The 24,192-nt window shown below is 44.2% G+C and overlaps 1 protein-coding gene across 1 annotated transcript in view; it reads right to left on the reverse strand.

The window, feature by feature from the left end:
• Window positions 1-1,686: 1,686 nt before the first annotated feature.
• The window catches only part of KLF13 (Kruppel like factor 13), a 139,874-nt gene continuing 117,368 nt past the window's right edge, over window positions 1,687-24,192 (reverse strand). Inside the window, exon 2 of the mRNA XM_029575206.1 lies at window positions 1,687-6,632. Coding sequence (XP_029431066.1) covers window positions 6,352-6,632 — 281 coding nt within the window. The 3' untranslated portion in view covers window positions 1,687-6,351. The remainder of the gene's footprint in view (window positions 6,633-24,192) is intronic.

Below are 24,192 nucleotides of genomic sequence, written 5' to 3' on the forward strand. Positions count from 1 at the left end.
ACAGAATACAATTACGTCTAGACTAAAAGGAGTGGCTGAGCAGTTTCTGTCCATTTTGTGGGAGTAATGCTCAGAACATCTGGTCTAGAGAAATGAAAATCACATTTCATTATCCCAATGCAGTCCCAGCACTAGCTAGGGCTCGTGGTCTCTGTTCTGCATCAGTCTCTCTTGGCCAAGAATGGAAGGTGTTAACTGGTGGCAGAGCTGTATCAATTCAAACAGGCCGATACACTAAAGTCCACGGGAGAGTGGGCGAATGCCCGCTCTCCCAGCATGCGCACAGGCCACTCTCCTGTGTGCGCAATTCACTATGCAAATTAGGCCCAGTGGTAAAAACAGGCAAAAGGAGGCGCTAGGGACACTAGTGCGTCCCTAGCTCCTCCTTTTGGACTGGAGTGGTGGCTGTCAGCGGGTTTGACAGCCGACGCTCAATTTTGCCGGCGTCGGTTCTCGAGCCCGTTGATAGCCACGGGTTTGGAAACCGGACGCCGGCAAAATTGAGCGTCCGGTTTTCGACCCACGAGCCGCAGGCCGACTTCAAATTTTTTTTTTTTACTTTTGGTAACTTTCGGGACCTCCAACTTAATATCGCCATGATATTAAGTCAGAGGGTGCACAGAAAAGCAGTTTTTACTGCTCTTCTGTGCACTTTCCCGGTGCCCAAAGAAATTAGCGCCTAATTTCTGAAAGCAAAATGTGCGGCTTGGCTGCACATTTTGTTTTCTGAATCGTGCGGGAATACCTAATAGGGCCATCAACATGCATTTGCCTGTTGCAGGCGCTATTATGTTCAGGGGATTGGATGCGCGTTTTCGGCCCCTTACTGAATAAGGGGTAATGCTAGCACATCGAAAACGCATGTCCAATAGAGGGTTAACAGTGCGCTCCGTCAGAGCGCACTGTACTGTATCGGTCCGAAAGTAATTAATGGTTTAGCCTCATATCTCAGGAGAAATTGACCAGGCAGGTGGGGATGTAGACACTGTTTGACAGAAGCCCCGACCCCTGACCAAAATGATTGAAGGTAATGGTAAACCTGCCACACTGCCCAATGCTGACAGAACCTAAGTGCTCAGCTCTTGCTTATGCTGCCAGTGATTGCTGTGATATGGCCAATCAGCAAGTCACTTTTCCCATCCACCATTTAATAAATAATGGATGGTGGCACTTTAAAAATTCTGGGAAGGAGAAAGCTGTTAGCCTGAAGAGAACACTCATCAGGAACTTACAAGCCTTTTGCTGTACAGCTATTCATTAGCAGGGCAATTTTTAAAAGCATTTACTTTGGTAGAATGGCCTGACTGAAAACTGAGATCCTCGCGTGTGGCTAACAGTGCACAGGGGTTCCACAGCATGCGCTTTAAGCAGCATTAAAGAGAGGTGTTCCTATGGGCATGTTTAAGTGGGGAGAGGAAATCAGCATGTCGACAGTAGATTTTCAAAAGTGTGGGCCCTATTGTGTCCCCTCCATTGCCCATACCAAAAGCAGGTGCAAAGAAGCAAGATGCATTTAGCGTGCATGTTTTGCACCTCCTAATTTCATGGGGAAATGTGGGTTGTCCTCACTTGGAAATCTGCAAAACATACACACATTAGAAGTGACTGCGGCATATGTATTGATGCAGAGCTTTTGAAAGTTGCCATCTGATTTGCTGCTAGATTTATTGTGTCGATACTGCAATGCATGTTGCAAAAGTCTTTTTATTAGGCTGCATCTGCAAGGCAAAAATATTTTCACAGTGGGAGACCATAAAACATGATGTGTTTATGCCATGAAAGGAATGTTTGAACTTTATTCCCTGTTGTTATAATTTTGGCTTTTGAATTTTGTTATAAATTTAATTTGAGGGTGGTGGACTAACTCCTAGGACTCCTGAAAGGACAAGAGTCATTCAGTACAGACAAGTTCTGGGTACGCTTCCTATAACACACCTCTTCATTCCTAATATACATCTCCCCACCTTGCAATGCCAGCATTCAACCCCTGACTACAAATTGTTTAATAGGTTTATTGACAAATATGCAATGGGACCAAGCTAAGACTATTAAACTCATTTTACATGTGACCTGAGCAGTCTGCATAACTCCTGCTGCGTTAGATGGCCCTGCAAGCTGCCACTCTACTATGCTTACCAGAGCAAAAACTTTCATTGCAGTTTTTTTGCAATGCTTGGCATGGGAAGGCATGCTCTGTTTCTAAGAGAAAACCAGAGTTATTTTCAGAAGGGACTTGTTCAGCCCCATACATTAATCCACTGTAACACCTACCGTGTCATTTTTGTTGGCTCACTACAAAAAAAAATCACAACTTCCAAAGTATCTGGTCAGAGGAAGCACAGAAGAAAACGTTCTTTATAAGAAATTTTAAAAAAACCAAAAAAAAAAAACCTCAAGCCAATCAGTAGCCACACCACCACAGAAACTCATGACTCCAATAATGACATGTGCTGCCTCTAAGCATTCTTAGTTTTTCATTTGGCATCCATGCAATTTATGGCCCTTCCATTCCAAGAACTTTAGCCATTCAGACTCTCCAGCTGGCTCAATGCCCCTGCCTGTTCTTTTCTTGAACACATGAAACAAAAAACCAAGAAACTATAAATGCTATCTGAGAGGTAAAAATGCATATCTTTTTACAGCATGATCCATCAAATGGTTAGCCAGACTTATATTGATAAATCTCTTTATTTGCACTGCTACAAAGTTGTTTCATTGCTTCTCATTTACAGCCACCTCTGAGCTTCAAGAGGTGGTGATCCTGTGGGGAAACATCTGGTCCCCTAGAAGCAAAGCTGGGAATACACAGACATGAACAACCCGGACATATCTGCACATCAATCTGGTTTTTTGTTTGTTTGTTTTGATTAGTTCTCAGTCCTGAAACTACAGCAGAATGCAAGATATTAGAAACAATATACATAACATGTAATGCAAGTACCTAGAAAACTACTCTTAAATCCATAACTAGTTATGCTGCAATCAAAATATTTCTGTCCCACACCCAAATGCCTCATCCTTCATCTTGGGAGCTATGAGGATTTAAGAACCTGGGGCTGATTCAAACTCCTGCAGCCAGCAAGTTTCTCTTATAGGGAGGAGAAATGTGCACTCTCCGAGGAAGTATGAGTCAGAAAGTAGATGCTCCAGTGTGTACAGAATAGTCTTTTCTCCCATCTGTGAAGCTGGTGAGGTTGGTTCTGGGAGAAGGGGTTGTTTTTATTTGTTTTTACACAGCTGGTTCCCCAGTTCTGAAGGTCTAAGACCAAAGCACCAAAAGAACTCCTCTCCCTAGGACAAAAGGCCTGTCAGAATTCCCAGGGTGAATCCCCCTGGAATTCCAAGGTGCCAGGGGAGCTAAAATAGGTTGATTGCTGCATAGTCAGAGCCTATCACAGTCAAGAGTACAGTACAAAACGAAGAGACTGGCAAACTGTATCAGTGCGACACAGCACATGTCGTACAAATCAAAAACGCTTTTGGAATGTGTAGGCATTCACTTTGTAACACACAGTAGACTGGGAAATACACTTATTTTCACTATGCTACACTTGACTGCAATTAGGTGTTACAGTAACATGAAAAGACAAGGTAAAATGATTATATAATTCCAAAGCACCCAAATGTAAGATGCACCATTGACAATGAAGCATTGGCTGGCAAAGATGCTACATCACAATTCTCTGCTCTCTTGCAATTTGATACAATTGAAAAAGCATTCATTTTTTTTATCTGATAAAGCAGATTAATATTTTAAATGTAGCTAAACTAAGCAGATTCCCTTTTTCCTAGTCTAAGCTACCTTAGTAGCAAAGGTAGCACAGCTTTAAATACATGTGCATGAGAAATGTGAAACATTGTTTAGTGAAAACACTATCTTGTAACGCTTCCAGTACGAGTTCATTTGAAGGCAACATGAAACTTTATTTTCCAGTGACCACAGTTATGAGGTAACAGTAACCAGGAACTTCCTGGGCTCCATTTTCAAACCAGCTTTGCCACAAGCATAAGACAGAAAGAATCGTTTTGAAAACAGAGCCCCCTTCCCCTTTTAATCATTGTCTTAAAGCCACCGTACCACGTATTTTCAGTTTTTCAAATCATCCCCATTCTTGGGGGTTTTTTTTGGCTCTCTTTCTCTTTTGCTTGGTCTTCCCTCTGTTTTGTCCAAAACTGCGACCCTCTTCTTTAAGGCCATTGCAAACCTTTACAAACTTCCCTCCTGCAGTCACTGCACCTGTCCAGGGTGTAAGCTTAAGCTGTACTTTTAGAGTGCATGGACACGCATCTAATAGCATACAGTGCAAGCTGCTCCTTCCTTTATCTGTATCCCTACTGGATGGAGGGGCAAAAGAAGAAGATTGTCCAACCCCAAACACTTCTGATTCTTGGAAATGAAATAAAGGCTAGAGGAATAATGCATAAATTGATATATTTTGGTTGTAGAGCCACTGGTAATCCACAGTCCAGGACACGTGCCTTAATATTCATGATTATGCAGGGAAGTAGTGAGCCTTGGTATGATATGGTGCATATGGCAATAGCAACACTATTCCTTTTTTAGAAGGGAAATGTGTGCAGATCAATATATTTTCCTAAAGTTCGTTTGTAGTCTTATGTGAGCCAAATAGGCAACTGCAGAGGTCACGTAAAACCGGAAAAGGGCAGCATGTGAATTGTGACTATTTAAAGTGATTGAACGGTGACAAAGCACTCACTAACAAGGACAAAAGAAAGACAAGTGGAGCTTTCAAAAATCCACAGAGTTCCTGTAAAAGTTGAAAACGTTGAACATCTTTGAGCTGATTTCAAACGTGCTACCAAATATGAGTGGACTTTTTGGACTGTGTGTCAAATCTTTGGAAATTCACTGCAGATCTTTAGAAAAGCCAAAATAGCTGTCAGATATTTTTAGTTCTACTATGGCTTTATCAGATTTTTATAAATCAGCTTTGGATGATCCCCCTTCATCCCATATGGGACAAATCCTATGGGTTTTCTCCAGTGGATCTAAGAATCCTGTTTTGCTGATGAGCTTGAGTCTAGAAGAGAGCTGGCAGGTTCAAGTTTAACCTGTAGTCGTTTGCACAGCTGAAGTGGCAGGTTTGGGTTCTGCTTAATTTCCTGTGCTAAGTTTTCTACACTAGCCTTTGCTGCTTGCCAAAACTCGACCACAATGCTGGAAGAGCTTTCTCCCTGATCATTATATCATTGGACAGGTAGCATCTCATTTTTAGCAAAGCCCCAAACAAGGAGAGAGTTATTCTAGCTAGAAGACTGTGAGACAGGGCCTGGCCACTATATAAACCCTCTGTAATACCCAAAAGGAGCAGGTTCTCAGGTCAGTTTAATCAGCTCACAGCTATTCTAATCCTTGCAAGAGAGCCAGAGATTTTCATTATGGAGAGATGATGAAATCAGTGCCTTACAAATAAACATGCTTCTACCCAGTATCACCGTGTTTCATATACAAACTGATTATAGGCATACATGGTATTTATCTGGATTTAACCCAATGACAATTATAATGAACAGCAACAACAAAAAAAGTTTGCATATTAAAATATTATACAGGAAATTTTAGCCACAGGAAGTTGGGAAGGGGACATCAGCAGCAGAAGGGAATTGAAGCAGTTGTTGTCAGTGGGAAAGCAGAAGTTAAGGAGAGCTGGGCTGGATGAGACACATAAGGCTCTGAGCTGGCGATTCCCAAGTTGTGTGTACCTGTCAACTCCACACTAGAGTGACAGGATCCAGCACCAAATTACAGTCCCAGTATTTCCCCACACAACAGACTTTAACCGGAAGCATACAAGTGCAAATATCCCTAGAGAGTAAGGCTGCTGTCTTCATTTGTGTAACACGGTAATCCATCCCTGAGAAAGGGCAAAGGGGAAGAGGGGGACCATTCAGTACAGTTGAATTTTGAGCTATGTGGATGCTTTTATTGTGCAATGTTTGTATTTCAAAAAACTCCCTGTACACCTGAGGAATAAAGGAAGAATGTGTTTTTTTTTGTATGTTTTTTTTCATTTGCTATTTGTTTTTGTAAATAACAATCAAGAACATCTGTATATGGCTATTAAACATGTAAAACAAATGATAATGCTTAAGTTGATAAAGGTGAAACACCCAGGTCTGTCCACAAATGAGGTTAGGTTAGCTCCCTTCTGTTTCAAGGGCAATTCAGGACTTCCTTGGGAAATTTGCTGCAAGAGGCAGCTATCTTCTGCATGAAAGGCAACAAGCGAGAGAGAGCGGGAGGGTGGAAGAGTGTGCAACCCAACTAGAATTACACGAAAGGTGCTCGGTCTTGCTGAGGAAAAGTGCTGATGTCCAGTGCAGGTGGGCTCAGGGGGAGCTGGCAGGGCTGGAAGGGTCAGAGCGACTGTAGTCACTCACGGAGCCCGTTCTGGAGGCACTGCCATTGCGTCTCTTCAGCATGCCCGGGTGGAAGTTGGCATGGCGGCGGGCATGCTTTGTCAGGTGGTCGCTGCGCATGAAGCGCTTCTCACAGATCGGGCAACTGAACTTCTTCTCTCCCGTGTGGGTGCGGTAATGTCGAGCCAACTCATCTGATCGGGCAAACTTCTTGCTGCATTCCTGCCAGCTGCAGGCAAATGGCCTCTCACCTGCGGAAAGAAGACATCAACAGCTGTAAGCAACGGCCATTCAGACAAGTGCAACTCTCTTGATTTTCAGTGAAATGGGGCAAGTGATGGCATGAAAGTGACATTTCATTGCTTAAGAACAGAAGGACGGACCTTAAGGAGACTTGTTTTTTCCCTAGAAGGAGACTTTGAACTTCCCAATAGATTCTTCTGCTTTTAAGGTCCTATTTCTGAAATAAAATATCTCCTTAAGTAGACTTATATGGGAAATTTTTCAAACAGCATAAAGTAGTTGCAACCACTGAAGGAGGTTTTAATGGCACACTTTGAAAATTTGCATAAACTGCCTGCACTGCTAGTCTTGGAAAATTAGCAAGTACAAAGTTGTATGTACTACAGGTATCTGTGTATTTTGTGCCTGCTCTCTGTGCAAGAGGTGGGGGGAGGGGAAAAACAGTTACCATATTTTGTAAAATCCCATGTGCATCTGTAGTTTCCCTCCTCTGACCTAACCATGCTCACAGGGATGCCTCTTTTTAATGTGACTAAAAATACATAGGCACTATTAGCCATGTTTGAGGAGGAAAATTTTCAAGTCAGTCCATTTTACCTGAGTACATGACTTTGAAAATTGCCCACTGTGTTTCTCAGGTAACAGAAATCACTGTGTAAAAATACAATTTGACACTTACAAGGTCATTTATCAAATTGCATTATGGCATTTTCACATGTGAAAAATGGCTTAACAAGTGCTAAAACGCCTTAACGCATGTGCTAAGCATCATAACGCATGGCACAATGCAAATTTTTAAAAGGAGAGTAAGGAGGAGTCCGGGGCGGGATTTCTGAAAAAGTGGGCTGGCTTCGCAAAGCCATAAAGCATGCATGCCAAAAATAACTATACCTTTTCAATTGCATTAAGCTGTGCAATATGCCCATAATGGAATTTGCGATTTTTTTTGCAAATTCTGTTTTGGGCATTTTAAGAGAGAGAGAGAACTCTGGGTATGGCATCATAGTAAGCAGCTATTTATGCTACTATAGGAGGCCCACCTAGTAAGTTGAGGTGAGGTTTAGGTAGTAGTGTAGGGGTTAGGGCACTTTTACATGCAGAATGAGACATACGAACAGAACAGTACACTCTTGTGAGAAAACTCACATAAAGATGAGATTTGTACAATGTTCTCTCACCCTAGCTTTGTGGACCTGGGTAACATCAAGCTACGTTGAGAGAACATTCACACAAAGATGAGATTTGTACAGTTTCCTCACTCCGAAGGACATCAAATCTTCACAAGAGTGTACTGTTCTGTTCATACGTCTCACTCTGCATGTGAAAGTGGCCCCTAACCCCTACAGCCCTACACTATTACCTAAACCTCACCTTGAGTTACTAGGTGAGCCTCCTATCCAGATATAAATAGCCAACTACTATAAGGACCTTGTACATAGTCAGTCTGTCTCTCTTCTCAGCACTTTGCAGGTATTAGTGCAAAAAGTTAACACACTTTGCAATAATTAGGAAACTACCATAAAACTTGCCCATTTTTCTACCGCATACAATATTTACAGCAATTTGATAAATCTAGGTCTTAGAGACAGATTATAAATAAATAAACAAACAAACATACATACATACATACATACATACACAATAAACAGAAAAAAAGTTGTGGAAGAACTTGGGCAAAAAGCATTGTGGAACTTCTCCCCATTTCATAAATGTTATCCTATAACCAATTGCTCTGCAACAATCACAGTCGTTTTCTTATTGTTGGACTCCTGCTAAAACACAAATACCACAGGAGAAGGCGATGCAGTCACCACCGAACATGTCTAGGACTACTAAGAGGAAGACCTGCCTGTACAGTCCCTGCTGCAGTTTTAATGATGAACGTACAAAGAGCCTGATTTACTTTTTCATAGACACGTAAAGGAGTTAGCCGGCCACATCTATCAGGGTTCTTCGTAGAGAGACTGAATACAGCTGGCTGCTTTCACTAGATTTAGCTTCCTAATTTCACTTTACTTAGCTGCTTAAAAAAAAAAAAAAAAAAAAGAGTATTTCAGGCATAGTGTTTTTGGGTTGGGATTGTGGAGAACCAGCCAACTAGCACAAAAATTTCAGTGATAGCTAAACTGGTTAAGCATGGTGACTATCCCTGTGCATAAGGATAACAGGGGCTAGATTTGTGTGAATTTTCAGCCTTAGCCTAGCCAGTCAGGTTGTGGCTGAAGCTTTGCCACTGAAAGCTGGCCACAGAATGGGGGAAAAAGCATTAAGAAATTTGAGACGAAGTGAAAATGCCAGATGTTCTAAAGGTTCTCTCTCATTTTCTGATGTCTAAGGGAAAAATGCTTCGTACCTCTGACCCTAGCAGGTGGAATTTCCAAGAGTTGCCGAGAGGCAACGTTAGGTAGATCATATTCAGCCGCAGGTAACCAGCTAGCATTGCGACTAAATACCTGCTTATATCAAACCACACTAAAACAGTGTGATAGGATTCAGATGCACAAATGGCTAACACATTTAGCCGGTCCATGCTGAAGTGGATAAATTTGATAGCTCCACCCTAGGCATGACCTGATCCAACCCCTTTTATGTCCAGCTAAATATGTGCACACAGAGGTTTTGTGCAGACAGATTTTAACTGGATGGGGGCAGGGAGGTATTTTTAACTGATTATATTTAAGATGCTAAAAGACAAATTTAACTGCTTAAATCCTTTGATTGTCAGGTAAGCAGAAGAAAAGAAATCACTGCCATAAGACTTGTAGGCTTTTGAAGTCCGATTCCCATCCAGTTTTGAACAGAAAGCCTTGACATTCATTCGTAGATCAGTTTTAACAAAACCTTTGTATTCCATCCTACTGCATGCACAGTTTCATTACATGGAGATAAGCTAAACTATAAGTAATACGTTTTTGCTGGATTTGTTTAACACATTTGTGACTAATTTTCAAGAGTTCCTGTACTCATGTCAGTACAAAATGAACTAGCTAACTGATGAAAAGAATGTATCTCTTGCTATTTGGATACCACTGCATCAACAGGGGAATTTTCATACGCCAGTGCGCGCAAAACTGGCAGATACGCACGTGGCCGAGCCAAGAGTGTGCCAAGCGCATTTTCAAAATGGCCCGGCCACGTGCATATCTGCCAGTATGTGCGAAAGAGCCGGGGTATTGAAACGGGGCAGGCTGGGGGTGGGATATGGGCGGGGCAGGGGCTGTCCCGGTGACGCGCGTAGTAGCAGCCAGCCAGTGCGCGGATCGGGTAAACTCCAAAACAAACAAAAATAGCTGAGTTAGGGTGAGTTTACGGGTCGGGGAGGAGAGGGGAAAAGGGAGAAAGGATAGGTAGGGAGTTAGGGAAATTCCCCCTACCAGCCCCCTACCGCCAATACAAAATCAGGCAAGCATGTGTACGCAGATAGCCGATTTTATAACATGCGTGCCAGAAACCGCACACATACAGATGCCTGTGCAGCCCTTTAAAAATTTACCCCTAAGTTAGCAAACAAAAAGACATCACCAAAATTTGTTTGTTTGACCCTTATTTCTACATATTCAAGCAGATTGATGTAGCTTTATTCCAAATGCAACATTAAAGTAATATAGATATAAAGGGTTTATGTGGCTTTCAATGCTCATTATTCCATGTAACATACAATCCACTGTTTTTTCCACTTGGTTTAGTCACTAATCACTAGGGAGCAAATTTTCAAAGGAGTTACGTGTGTAAAATTAGCATATACACATGGAAGCAGCTTGTACTTGCACACATGCTATTTTTTAAACATCAAAAATACGTGCATAGTTTCTGTTCCATGTGCAAGTTCTGCAGGAAATGAAGCTAAAATCAACGAGCAGTATTAGGCCTAACTGCATAAATGAAATGAACTAGCATGAACCTGCAAGCAGCTGCTGAAATATAAACAGCAAACAGCGAATGCTGAAATAACGACAGTACAAAATTAAACCTTTCATCATCTATACACCTGGTATGTCTAGACAGTCAGGTCTCTGACCTTATTTCTATAAATCCATATGTATCATTAGGACAGCCACAAAATATCACATTCTAGTCCATTGTATTCTTGCACTGTAGCCGTATATGTTTGGTTTGGCCCCCAAAATACAAGTTTTCTTTTTCTGCAGATAAAGTAGTGCTTTAAACTCAGAAATAGCCCTTTAAAAACTTGCCTGACCGATACACATGTACAATTATGCTCACGCACACTGTGGAGGGAATTTTTCAAAGGAGTTTTGGGCCAGATTTTCAAAGGGGTACGTGCGTACCCCCCGAAAACGTGGCCGAAGTACCCCCTGCGCGTGCCGAGGCTATGTTGAGTAGGCTTGGCGGCGCACGCAAGCCCCGGGACGCGCGTCCCGGGGCTTTCCTGGGGGGGCAAGTCGGGGGGCGTGTTGCGGGGGCGTGCCATTTGTGGGCAGGGCCGCGGGTGTGGTTCCAGCCCGGGGGCGTGGCCGAGGCCTCTGAAATGGCTCCTGGGCCTGCTTCGGGCAGGCGTAACTTGTACAACAAGAGGTAGGGGGGGTTTAGATAGGGCTGGGGGGGTGGATTAGGTAGGGGAAGGGAGGGGAAGGTGGGGGGAAGCGGAGGGAATGGAGGCAGGCTGCGCGCGCCGACCCCGGATTTTAATGGATACGCATGGCTACGCCCCCATCCAGTTAAAATACGGCTACGCGCGTATCTATTAAAATCCCACATACTCTTGTTTGCGCCTGGTGCGCGAACAAAAGTACGCGCGGGCGCAGATTTATAAAATCTACCCCTATGTGCTTAAAAGTAGCATGTATCATAGCAATTTTCAAGATCCCATTTACATGCGTTATATCCTTTTGAAAATTCATTGAAATTTTTAAGGAGTTATGCATGTAAAAGTAGCAGTTTTCTAAAACCATGTTATGCATGTAAATCCTTTTGAAAATTACCTCCTGTGTGTACTTTTATGCACATAGGGTAGAGGTGTTCCAGAGTGTGGCATCTGCACTTATGTACATAGACAATAACTGTTAAACAGCCGCACAGTCGTACATGTACGTGCGTATGCTGGCTTGCGCCAATAGACACGACCATTTTATGCCATACACATACACATGCATATGCATTATATATGTTATAAAATCTACCGCGTAAATGGAGGGATTTTGCTAGGCATGCATGCCAATGCAAATAACCGTTTCCCGAATTTATTCCCAGTTTGCTCCGGTAAAGAATAGGACTTCCTAAGCCCACTATCTAGATAGTCTACCTTTTATCCTATTAGCCCCAACCCTTCAAATCCTGTTGACAAGCTCAGATGTTTTTTTATTTTAAAACTTACATGTCATCCATAGCAAGAAGTAAAGTTAAGCAGTAGGGGACCCTGGCGCGCGCTTGTGCATGCAAATACTTACACACAGACTTCAATTTACAGACCCAGACCACCCACGCCCCACCCCTTTTTTGCCTTTTCGACTTGTGCGCGTACCAGGAGATCTGCGTGTACTCAGGCATTTCTTAAAATCCACATGGTGGAATTTTCCATGCAGGCAGTTGATCCAATTAATCAAAATAGACATGGTAGAGATAGATGCATTATTCAGCCACATGTGTTTATTATGGCCAGAAATCATTTCATCATTCCGCGTATCAAATGGAATGGCTTGAAGTTATGAAACAGGGGGGCATAAAACAATAAATTGTAAGATTGGTGTTTTGGTGCAAAGGTTGGGAGGCCACCAAATTATATATGAGTGAGCAGCTGATGAATGTGATGGCAGTTAGAGAGCCAATAAAATACATATATGTGAACATCCACGTGATGCATGCTAGCCCGAGACACTCACATATCTCCCAGCTTTGGCGCACACAGGGCTTTTAAAAATCAACCTTATACTTTTTGATTTTAAAAACTACATGCAGAAAATAGCTGGTTAAATTGTGCTTATGTAGTTTTGCTGAGCTTTGCTGGAATAATTTTCAAGGCACACTTAAGTGCATAAGTCTTCTTTGAAAATTGGTGTATCTTATGCATATATTTGCTGGCTAACGTGAGCAATGTTATAAAATTCAGCCATTTTCATGTTTACTAGTGACTTGCAGGGTATAAAATTACAGTGCACCTCAGCATCTAGTCTCATTTCCAGCCTTCAGCCTCCTCCCGACATCCAGTGCCGGAGCATACCACCACAATGATTGATCATTTTCTTTCAATAGTTTGAAAAGGTGTGTTCAATCAAAATTTACAGAAGCATTGCAAGCGATAACAAAAAGCAAAACTTATTCCTAAACTCCTTAAATATTGAAAGGTGTGAATCAATGACATTTTTACATCTGAGAAAGAGACCCCCTTCTCCTCCAAAGAAAGAGAAAGCCATAGAGGATGCAATGGTGTGAAGATGGATTTTTTTGAAGACTGGAAATAAGGATAAATGCAAAACACTTGATTCATCCAAATTCAGGAATCAGAACCTTTTTCAAAAGAATGTTATTTTGCTAACTGAGGCTAATAGCCTATGTTAAAAAAAAAAATAATGAAGGCTCAGATGCCATGCTACTGCATCAAAATCAAATACACTCCCTTTAGGCAGCTTCTGCTTTAAATTAAGTATCATTTTCATTAAAATATGCATGAACCTCTTTAACCCTTTTCAAATACACAGTTGCTTTCCTGACATAACAAACATCTGAAATTGGGTGGAACAAGCCCACTGAGAATGCTCATGCCATGATGTTACACTAAGCGAAGGAAAAGAGGTCAAAAACACTTGCGTGCATTTCATTCAAAATACTGCTTAATTTAAACATTCTCAGAACCACTTTCATGTTCCAACTCCATTTGATTCAGTAAGGAAAAAGAAAAGAAAAATATTTATTTGATGTTGAAGTCTCATGTATATGTAAAAGTTCACATATATATTCTCATTTCCATTGCATACTAGATCTTGACCTTACTCTCTTATGCAGGGCTGTATATCAGGGAGGACCATTCCGTTCACAAATAGTACATTGGGCACCCCGGACACCCATGGTTCTTCTCCCACCTCCACCGTCCTGGCTAGATGCCCCAACATTACACACACAAGGAAAACATGACAAATAACTTGGATGAACTGGCTGCAGCCGTTTATTAGAGGACCCTAACAGAAGAGTCTAATTTAGGTACCGAGTCCTGTCACCACTGCCAACTCTCAACCACCGGGCAGGTGCCGATAACCACAATTCTCTCCGCCCAAGTGGAACTGAGGTGTTTCGCTCCCTGCGAGCCTCAACAGATGTTGTGACTGCCCTCGCTAGAGGGGTCCCAGGCAGGCCGTCATGCAGCAGGCCCCATCGGAGCCACTCCCAAGCATGTTCATCCGTCGACCTGCCAAGGCCCAATCCCCAGGCCTGGCATTCACCATCTATGGCCAAACTCTTGAGGTGGCCCCCAAGCCCCCTCTCTTCTTTTTTTTTTTTGTCAAAATACTTTTTATTAACAGGGGAGCGGTAAACATCTCCCAATCAAGCAAGTGAAACATACATCAAAAATAGAACCTCAACATCGCTAATAACAGCGCTTAACTGGAATTCCACTATACCGCCCTCCCCAAATTTTCCATTTTCTCCCCAGTACCTCCCTCCCCTTCCCTTGCCCCAATCCCCACAGGCACCACATTCACTCCCCATTCATACCTTAACCACCCCCCGCCCCCTCCACCCCTCTTTGGATGACCATTGCAAAGTATAACCATTGAGGCGCAGTTCATCTTGTAGAGATTTAGGGAAGGCATGGAAACAAGTGTCCCAACAGTCACAATAGAGTTTATCTGGGCGCCTCTTGCCGGCCAAAAAATCCAGTCTTTCCAATTGTGCAAGAGAGGCCATTCTGCCGAACCAAGCATCAATTGTGGGCACAGTCAGTGGCTCCGTCCAACCGGCCAGAATAGTTCGACATGCCATCAAAACAGCCACTCGTTCAAATCGAGCCTTAGAATGGCTGCCTGGCAAAAGTCTAGGCGAGGCACAGGTAAGTAGCATCTGACCAGTGAGTTGGAGAGAGATGCCTATGCAGGTTCCAACCACCGCCAGCACCGCCTGCCAAAAGGGTCGGAGCAACGAGCATTCAACCATCCGGTGTAGCAGCGTACCCTCCACGGCTCCACATTTAGTACAACAAGGAGACATAGCCAGCTTCATCCTAAACCGACGGACATCTTCATAGTAGAGACAATGTAGAAGTTTAAACTATAGCTCCCGTAGGCCCAGGACCGGCAGCAATTTATAAAGGTCCTGGAACCAGCTCGACATCTGCCTCTCAGTAACAGGGGAACCCAAAACTCCAGACCACCGGGTAGCCATGCGGTGGAGAGGAACAGCCTCGCCAAGCTTCTGGCCAAGTTTTTTCCATCCTGTAATGGTGTTCCTCAAATAGGCGGTATCAAAAATGGTATTAGCAAACTTTATCTCAGCCTCCAGCATAGGACGTGTCCAAGCAAAAGCAGTCAAGTAATGGCGGGCTTGGAGAAAAGCATAGAAATGTTTCGTTGGCAGCTGGAAAGTGCGTGCCATCGTATCAAAGTCCAGTAAGGTGCCGGAGTCAGGATCATACATATGAAACGCAAACAGCACCCCATGCTCCGCCCAAAAGCGAAACACTGAGCTACACTCACGGCCTGGAAGAAATTCCACATTAGTCAAAAAGGGAATCAATAGGGACCACACTCCTGATAGGTGGTGTAGCTTTCGCACCCATCGCCATGCTCTTACACAGGGTGTTAATAATACCTTAGGATAACAGGCAGTACGGCGCTGCTCCATCCGCATTTGAATAAGGTTCAAGGGAGAGCCCGGGGTCGACATGCATCCCAACATCCCCTCCTCACAGTAGCGATAGGACCCCGTAAGCCACTCGCCTACAAACCGCAGCTGACAGGCTACATTATATAGCCGGAAATCCAGCAAATTTAGCCCGCCACGCTCTCATGGGTGTTCCATAGTCACATAGGCGAGGCGTGCGCGTTTCCCCCACCATAAAAAGCGTTGGATGCTGGAGCGCAAGCGGCGGATGTCCTCCACCGTCAGCCAACAGGGAAGCATATGTAAGAGCCTGAAATTTAGTAATACAGGGGGAGATATTTAAAGAGTATAACTGGTGCAGGTCCCTTGGGATCCAAACCCCCAAATACTTAAGTTTGCCGGGGGCCCATCAAAAGGGGAACACCCCTCCCCAGGTGACTGGGAGATGCGCATTTAAGGCTAATGCCTCCGATTTATCATAATTAATTTTAAGACCGGCAACCAAATGGAAGCGGTCAAACAGATTAATAATAGCGGGCACACTGGTTCGTGGCTTCCCAACAAATAATAAAAGGTCATCTGCGAATAAAGCAATTTTGAGAGGGTGCCCATCCAGACTGATCCCACTAATAGCCCGCTCCCGTCTGAGGCAGATAGTCAGAGGCTCCAGCGCCAAAACAAATAACAAGGGGGAGAGAGGACTCCACTGTAGATAGGAAAAGCCCTTGTAGGTAGACCATTGAGCAAGATAGTGGCGCTAGGGTTTTCATAGAGTATTTGCAACCATTGTAAATAAGCACCAGAAAAACCATACTTCTGTAGTACCCAGAACATGTACTCCCATGAAAGCGAGTCAAGCGCCTTTTCGGCGTCCAGGCTTAAGATCAGTGCTTCTGCGTCGGCATGGTAACTCAAAGCTGCCAATAAAAGCCTAACATTACGCACCCCCTGGTGTCCCATGATAAACCCCGTCTGATCCTCATGAATAAGATTTGGCAGGAGAATGGACAGCCGGGCTGCCAGAACCGAGGCTAGGATTTTAACATCCACATTTAACAGCGAAATAGGACGGTAGGATCCCACCTCCAAGGAGTCTTTCCCGGGCTTAGGAAGAACTACAATGACAGATTGATTAGAGGCCGTCGATAGAGCGCCAGTATGCAACAAGTCATCAAAGTAAGCTTGTAAAGGAGTAAGCACTCCATAATTGAGAATTTTATAGTACTCTGACCCAAGCCCATCCTGCCCTGCCGCTTTGCCAAGCCTAAGCTTCCGAATAACAGCATAAATTTCTTGAGTATTAATCGGGCGATTCACCATCTCCAAGTGAGCTGGGGTTAGTTGAGGCCAGGGGAGTCCACTGAACATCTGTTCCGCTGTCTCTTTATTCATAGGTTTTGGGGCATATAAGGCTGTATAATATTCTAAGAACCTGGCCGTTATGCCAGCAGAAGTGGTCTGATGTACCCCATGCCTATCTCGAATTCCCATGACAGAAATGCGCTGACCCCGGGGCCGAACCAGATGTGACATAAGCCGACTGGCTCGGTTACCATATTTATACAATTGGTACCGGTAATATCGAAGCAACTTTGAGGCCCGTTGGTGCAGCAAGCTATTTAAGGCCTCCCGCGCCCGGTCTTAGAGGGCTTTAGCATCATCTGACAAGACCCCCATATGAGCACTTTGTGCATTTTTGAGAACTCCAGTGAGCCTTAAAATTTCTGCATTACAGCGGCGGTTTTTCTTTGCCACATAAGCAATGACTGCCCCCCGCATGACCGCCTTCCCAGCCTCCCACACTGTCGAGGGGGAGACATCCGGGGTCGTATTATGTTCAACATACTCCTTCCAGCACGCCTGCAAGTACCCATGAAATTCCTTATCTAAGTAAAGGTCTGGTCGCAGGCGCCAGGAGTACGGGGACCGGTTCCCCAATCCCCATTGGAGAACCATTGTCACCGGTGCGTGATCTGACAGGGAGATAGTCCCTATGTTAACGTCTTGTATTTTAGAGAAGCACTGATCTGAGACAAGCAGATAGTCCAGCCTGGAATACACATTGTGCGGGTGAGAGAAAAAAGTGAAATCGCGATCATGCGGATGTAGTATCCACCAAACATCAAGCAAACGTAGTTCCTGGCACAGTAGATTAATGCCCTCCATACTTTCCGTCCTAGAGGCAAGTTTAGGAGGTGCATTATCTAGCTGGCGGTTTGCGACAATATTAAAGTCACCCCCCAGTACCAAACTATAATCAGAAAAATCGGCCAGGAGATTGATCAGGGAAACAAAAAATCCATGGGAGTATACATTAGGGGCATAGACAGCACAGAAAACAATACGATGGTGATACAGAGTGCCCGCCGCTAGAACATATCGGCCTTCCTCATCCTGGCAGATACGCTCAAGTTGGAACGGCAAATTTTTATGAATAAGGATGGCAACTCCCCTTTGTCGTTGATTATAAGATGAATAGTAAGACTGACCCACCCAATCTCTCCGCAATTTTTCATGCTCCCCATCCCCCAAGTACGGTTCCTCTAGAAGCGCCACCTGTGTTTTCATACGTTTAAACATTGCGTATAATTTGGTCCGCTTAATTGGGGAGTGTATGCCATCCACATTCATAGTAACAATTTTTTTTTTTTTAAATATTTTATTTATGATTTTTCAAATTACAAATAAGTAATTATTTACAATTCAATTATCATTGAAATGAAACTTCAAATTTCAACAGACTATCTAGATATCGTTCAATTGTTATTATTACAAACAATTTGTTAACTATCCAGAACTCCAGTTAACATATAGTCCAGTTGAAATATAAGGGTTAACTATTTCAAAATATCTTTTATATCCTCAAGGAGTCATAATATAAACCTGAGACTACAGGACAGAAATCAAGAGGAGAATAATAAGAAAAACTTTACATAATAATTAGATTAGCACAAATCAGCTGATTCCAATTTTACCTGAACACTAGGTATCCACAGGGGAGGAGGTTACTGGTTCTCGTGAGTCTACAAATAAACGTAGCTGTTCTATCTGAGTAAATATAAAGGACTCAGTTCCTCTCTTTATACAACAACGACACGGATACTTCAGCAAAAAAGAGAACCCCAAAGAAATTACTCTTGGTCTAAATTCAAGAATCTCACGTCTTTTATTACGTGTAATAGGGGCTAAATCAGGAAAGATTTGTACATCTTGTCCACAATATGAAGTAGGAAACTTCTGAAAGTATACTTTCATTAACTTCATCATGTCAGAGGTAGTGATAAATGAAACAATTAATGTTTCTCTATCTAACACTTGCAAGGAAGAATTATCCAAAAAGCTTGTTAAATTTGCTGGGATAGATGGAGTAACAGCTGGGGTTCTTTTTTTCACAAAAAAACAAGAATTTATAGACAACATATTATTTCCATCAGAAAACCCAAGAACCTCAGCTAAGAACCTCTTAAAAGAAACAAAGGGAATTTCACCAGCTATTTTAGGAAAATTTACAACCCGTACATTTAAATGTCTAATATTATTTTCCAATATTTCTAACCTTCTAGAGCAGACTAATTGATCTTTTACCAAGCTATTTTTCAAACTTTGTAAAGATTTTATATTAATTTCAGCCTGCTCTATTCTGTTAACTACTTCATTTGTTTGCTTCTGTACACCCTGAAATTGTTGCTGTAAATTTGAAGAAACTGAGTCTAATTTTCCCTCTAGTCTATCAATAGTGGCACTTAGACCATTCACCAAGTCCCATATTGCACCCAGTGTTACTGTCTCTGGCCTAGTTGCCTTAGGCCTCGCTTCCTCTGGATATTCAGTGTGGAGGGTTCCTTGATGTTGGTTTACAGAAGATCCAGCTTCCTCCTCCTCCTCTGAATCCAGCACGGAGCTAGCTCCCTCAGATTTTAGGAGTCGATCCTCCTCTGCGGTAGATGGTATAACAGCTACTCCGTTTGCACCGCGTTGAGCAGGAGGCGGACGTGAATCAGGACTTAGAGAGGCCTCATCCAGGGGAGCCACTTGTTCTACCATGGGGCTTCCAACGGTTTCACTGGTACTCTCCTTTTCCAGCTGAGTCATAAAGCGGTCTATTTCTAATTGAAGGAGGGGAGGCAAGGGTTCGGAGGGGAAGACCCTTATCTTCCCCTTTCTTTTAGGTGGCATAATTCAAAAACAAGGATCCGACCGTTTAACTTGTGCTGTAGACCAATAGTCCAAAGTCTCAGGAAAAAGGAGAAGATAGCAAAGCTTCCCCTCAAAATCCGGCAAATCCGGACAAAGCCGGACTAAGCCGCACGCACCCCTTAGGCGCGCACGGCTTGGCAACGCGCCGGCGGTGGCGGTGCACCGCTGCCACGCCGCTTTTGAGGCGTGCTTCGGCTCCTCCCACTCACTTCCGGGCTTGGGGGAGGTAGGTGACCCGGCCGCTTTGGAGCCCAGCGATTCTGTCTCCTCGATGTTCCTTGCTGCCACGCCGCTTTTGAGGCGTGCTTCGGCTCCTCCCACTCACTTCCGGGCTTGGGGGCGGTAGGTGACCCGGCCGCTTTGGAGCCCAGCGATTCTGTCTCCTCCTATAGTAACAATTTTAACTTGCGCCATCATATAGGAGCAACATTAAGGTCAGAAATCGGGGTCCAGCTAGACCCCTTGTCACTCCTGCTAGAAATCCCCCACGGCCTCCCAGCCTAGGCCCTGAAGGGAAAAAAGCAATCCATGCCCCTTGCACAAATGGAACCTCTTGGGTAAATAGCCAATTGGTCATCTCCCCCTCCATCCCCTTCCTACTATCACATATTCCCACAAACACACAACACATCCATACTTCAAACACTGACACCCCCCCCCCCCGCCCCCCGTGTTCCATGGGGCTCAAACGGTCGAGCTCCACAGACGCAACACCAGAACCCCTATCTCCAATCTCCCGCCCCACTCCCCAGCTTTCGCCACCTCTGGCCGTAGGGGAAGCAAGGGCCCCAAAAACAGCAGTAACTAAGCAGTAAGAGTTTAACACAGAAGTCCAAAGACTGTAAGATTCCAGGTGATGAAAGGTTAATCCATAAAGTGTAACCTCCTGTTCAGGTAACCTAATGTCCGAGATTCAACAGGGACAAACAGCACACAGAAACTGAGCTGCCACTCCACAGAGGCTTTCCATAGGCAACACAAAAGGTGGAATGCTGGCCTCCACGGCCCGTTCAGGTAGAATCAGGTCCCCATCAGTGCACTGAGCACTGGGCTCGACAGTAGTATTCTCAGCAAGCTGCAATCGTTGTGATTAGAAGGTTAGGGGAACAATAAGCCTGGAATCAGCTTCCAAAAGGTTATATCCCTCACTCTCCAGCCAGGCGAGGAAGGCCCGCCAAGAACCCCTCCGCCTCCTCTTTTGAGTTGAAAAAGAGGGTTTTATTGTCATGCTGGACCCGCAATTTCGCTGGGTAGAGCAGGGCAAACCGGATGCCCCGCTTGTGGAGTGCCGTGCAAGCCGGAGCCATAATTTTCTGCTGCGCTGCGGTATTAGCCGAAAAGTCATTAAACAGCAGCAGCCTGTGACCATTATACTCCACCTCCTTCTTGTGGTGGTCTTATGGTCCCAATTAAGAATCCAGGCCATTACTGGTCTCGGTCGTCCCAGCCCTTCTCGCGCTGGGCCCACACGATGTACCCTTTCACATTGAAGCCGGTCACCGGTGAGAAGGAGGCCCACCTGCTGCGGGAGCCACTGCTCAACAAGATCCTTCAGCTCCCCCTCCTTCACCTCTTCGGGGAGGCCAATGATTTTTAGATTATTTCGGCGCCCTCTGTCCTCCTGCTCCTCCAGCTTGGCAAGGAGCTCACGTTGCCTGCTTTGTAGGTCTGCCATATTACGTTCCGAGGTCGCCAGGCGGTCCCCCAAGTCAGAGATGATGCCCTCCGCAGTGTCCAGCCGCTTGGCGTGGCCTTCGACCGTGAATTTAATATCTTCCATCGCGGTCTGCAGCTTGTATAGGCGGCCATCCAACACCTCAGTCACGCGCTGCGAATTTTTTTGCAGGGCCTCCTCATTAATAGAAGCAAGCAAAGGTTCCCCGGATTAGGCTGCCGCGGCCATTTTGACAGCACGCGGTCGATGTGGTCGGCGCTCTGACTTGCCGCGGGCGCTCGACCGGCGCATTACCCGCGGGACTACTAGCTTCAACGAGCCTCAGCAGCACCTCCGACAGTCTATCCACGGCAAGAGCAGTGAAAACGAGTAAGTTTAGCAAGTTTTATTTACAGATTCGGGGGAGCGGGGCCACGAAGCTTTCCCCGTTCACTTCCGCCTCCTACACGTCATCGCCGAAAGTCCGCCCCCTCTCTTCTTTATAGCACCTCCGTGTTCCCTTTTATTGCCTCCTGCATTTCAATAGCCTGGACTGGACTGGCGCAGCAGAATAACAAATGAACAAGAACCTGCTAACAATTTATTCTAGCTAACGAAAGGGTGGGTTGGGTGCTCTGGGCCAAGGAAGAAGAGGCTGAACAATGAAGCCAGCGGGTTTTATAATCCCCACTGGCCTGCCCAGCCAGCAATGTCAATGCGCCACTCCTCTGGTCCAATCAGGTGGTCCAGCGTCTGGGCACTAGACCAACCGGAGGAGCGGCATCGATGAATATCGCAGCCCAGTTGGAGAAGGCACCCCCCTTGGAGCAAATGATTGCATGAAGCTCACGCCATCATGGGGGTCACACCCCCCACGCCCCAGGTAAGTGAGCTGCGATGGGGTTGGGGTGGCTGCTGCATGAGTGCATTGGGTGCCCAGTTATTAGCGGCACCCGCACATTCGTGCTGGGGGGTGGGGGCGGCCCATGTCTCCCCATAACTTAACAGTTTTATTCTCCACTCCATGGAGACCATGACCTGAGATCTGTAAACTGCATAGTTTATATCCAAATATACAAAAGGGCATGGGTTAAGGGACAGAAGGAAGAATGGCTATCTGACTTGGACATCACAGTCAACCTTAGGATCACACTGCATAGTGGAAGTGAGTTCTCTCATGCACATTAATATTTCTTACCTATTATAGTATAGGCATAATGAATGTACCAAGCAATGTATTCAATGGTATTCAAAAAGGAATAGACACATCTGGACATAGAGTATTAATACTAGTAATGTATCTTCTCACCTTCTTGCATCTATCTAAACACCTCCAGATCGGGTATAGGACCAACATGAGGCTGCATGTCTCTTATGATGGGGATACAACAGGAAAATCATTTGCAGAAGACCCACACGAATATCAAATCTTTCTTATGTTGGCCATATTGGAAGCCCTATTTAGAAATCTTTTATCCCATCATTTAAATCAGCAGAGTGAATCTGACACAGACCCTTTACATCCCTTTGCAGTACGACACTTGTGGTTATATATGGAGCTCCAAGCTGCTTCACCATGTGATTTTCCTTATTGCTCGACTAATCTCCATATTGATTGCAACAAGACCCATCAGGCTGGTTATCAAAAGGTCAAGGATAGCACCTCCCTTTTCTATAGATGTTGTTTCAGACCAGTAAAAGGTTCTTCTAGCTGTCCTTGTAAGTACTTTTCTGTATATTTGTATAGATGTTAGAATCTAATGTTGGATGCATATGTTTTGTTGGTGTATCTTATCTGTGCATGGTTCTATTCATAATCTAAGATTTAATTTTAAAGTGCTAACAAGATTACATGTATTACATGTGTTTCCTTGAGTTCCTTGACATATTTTCCCTTGCTGCTGTTGTAAATTGAAGACCTAGGATATCCAATTAGTTCCAAGACAACAGAGTTTTTTTTAATGTATGTCCCTTTCAATATTGTTTTCTGTACATTGATACATTTTACAGACCCAAAAGCACACTTACACCTTGAAGAAATTTAATAGGCCTCTCAGTATTCATTTGGTTCAACACACTGGAAAGAACTAGATGCTTAGAACTGGAAGCTTGAAAATGAGAAGTAAATTTTTCCTTTAATATACAGTTTTTCCAGGGCTTGCCAGATGGCTCAATGGCAGTGCTGTGTGCTGCCATGTATGAGACCTGGGTTTAGTTCTTGAGGCCAGTCAGGGCTGGGGAAGATGCAGAGGCAACGCTTACAACTTCTTCGTGAAAAAACATCTCAGCCATCACACAATGATGACAACTCGGACGCAGGGTTGTGCAAATCAGCTTTCAGAGGGAACAGTAGTCTGTTGTCTCTGGTCAAAGGGGAGAAGGGAGACATGATTGAAAAGGGGCAAAAAGCTGCAGAGTTATAAATAAAGCCTCATTGTGTACTATAAGCCCAGACAATGTTGGTTCTGATTTCCTTGGAAGCCCATAGGATCAGAAGGAAGCTGCTAGGCCCAAAATAAATACAGTTTTTGTCCACACCTTGATTTCATTCTGTTTTTCTAGCAGGAATACTTGTTATGTAGATAGAAATTCACAGTCACAGGGGAAAAGCTTGGCTTGTTTTCATGCTAAATATACTGAAGGTTTCCAGTGTTTGTTATGAAGAAAACTGCTGATTGTATGTGCAGCTGATATGCATCACTGGTAGCTCAGTTTAAAGAAGTTCTAACTAACCTGAAGTCAGGAAGAACTTGCCTAATATCAGCCTACTCTAAATCAAAAGAGGATGGGGATTTTGACCTCAGGTGGGTTACACTGGGGAACAATTTTTAACATAATTCCTGTTGAGTTCGGTTTTTCAGTTGTTTTAGACTTAAATAGGCATGCTGATTTCAAAACTGCAGTTAGTTTTCTTCTATCACATCAAGTTTTTTCTCTACAGCCTC

Source organism: Rhinatrema bivittatum, chromosome 13 (genome assembly GCF_901001135.1).
Source record: "Rhinatrema bivittatum chromosome 13, aRhiBiv1.1, whole genome shotgun sequence".
Lineage (NCBI taxonomy): Eukaryota > Metazoa > Chordata > Amphibia > Gymnophiona > Rhinatrematidae > Rhinatrema > Rhinatrema bivittatum.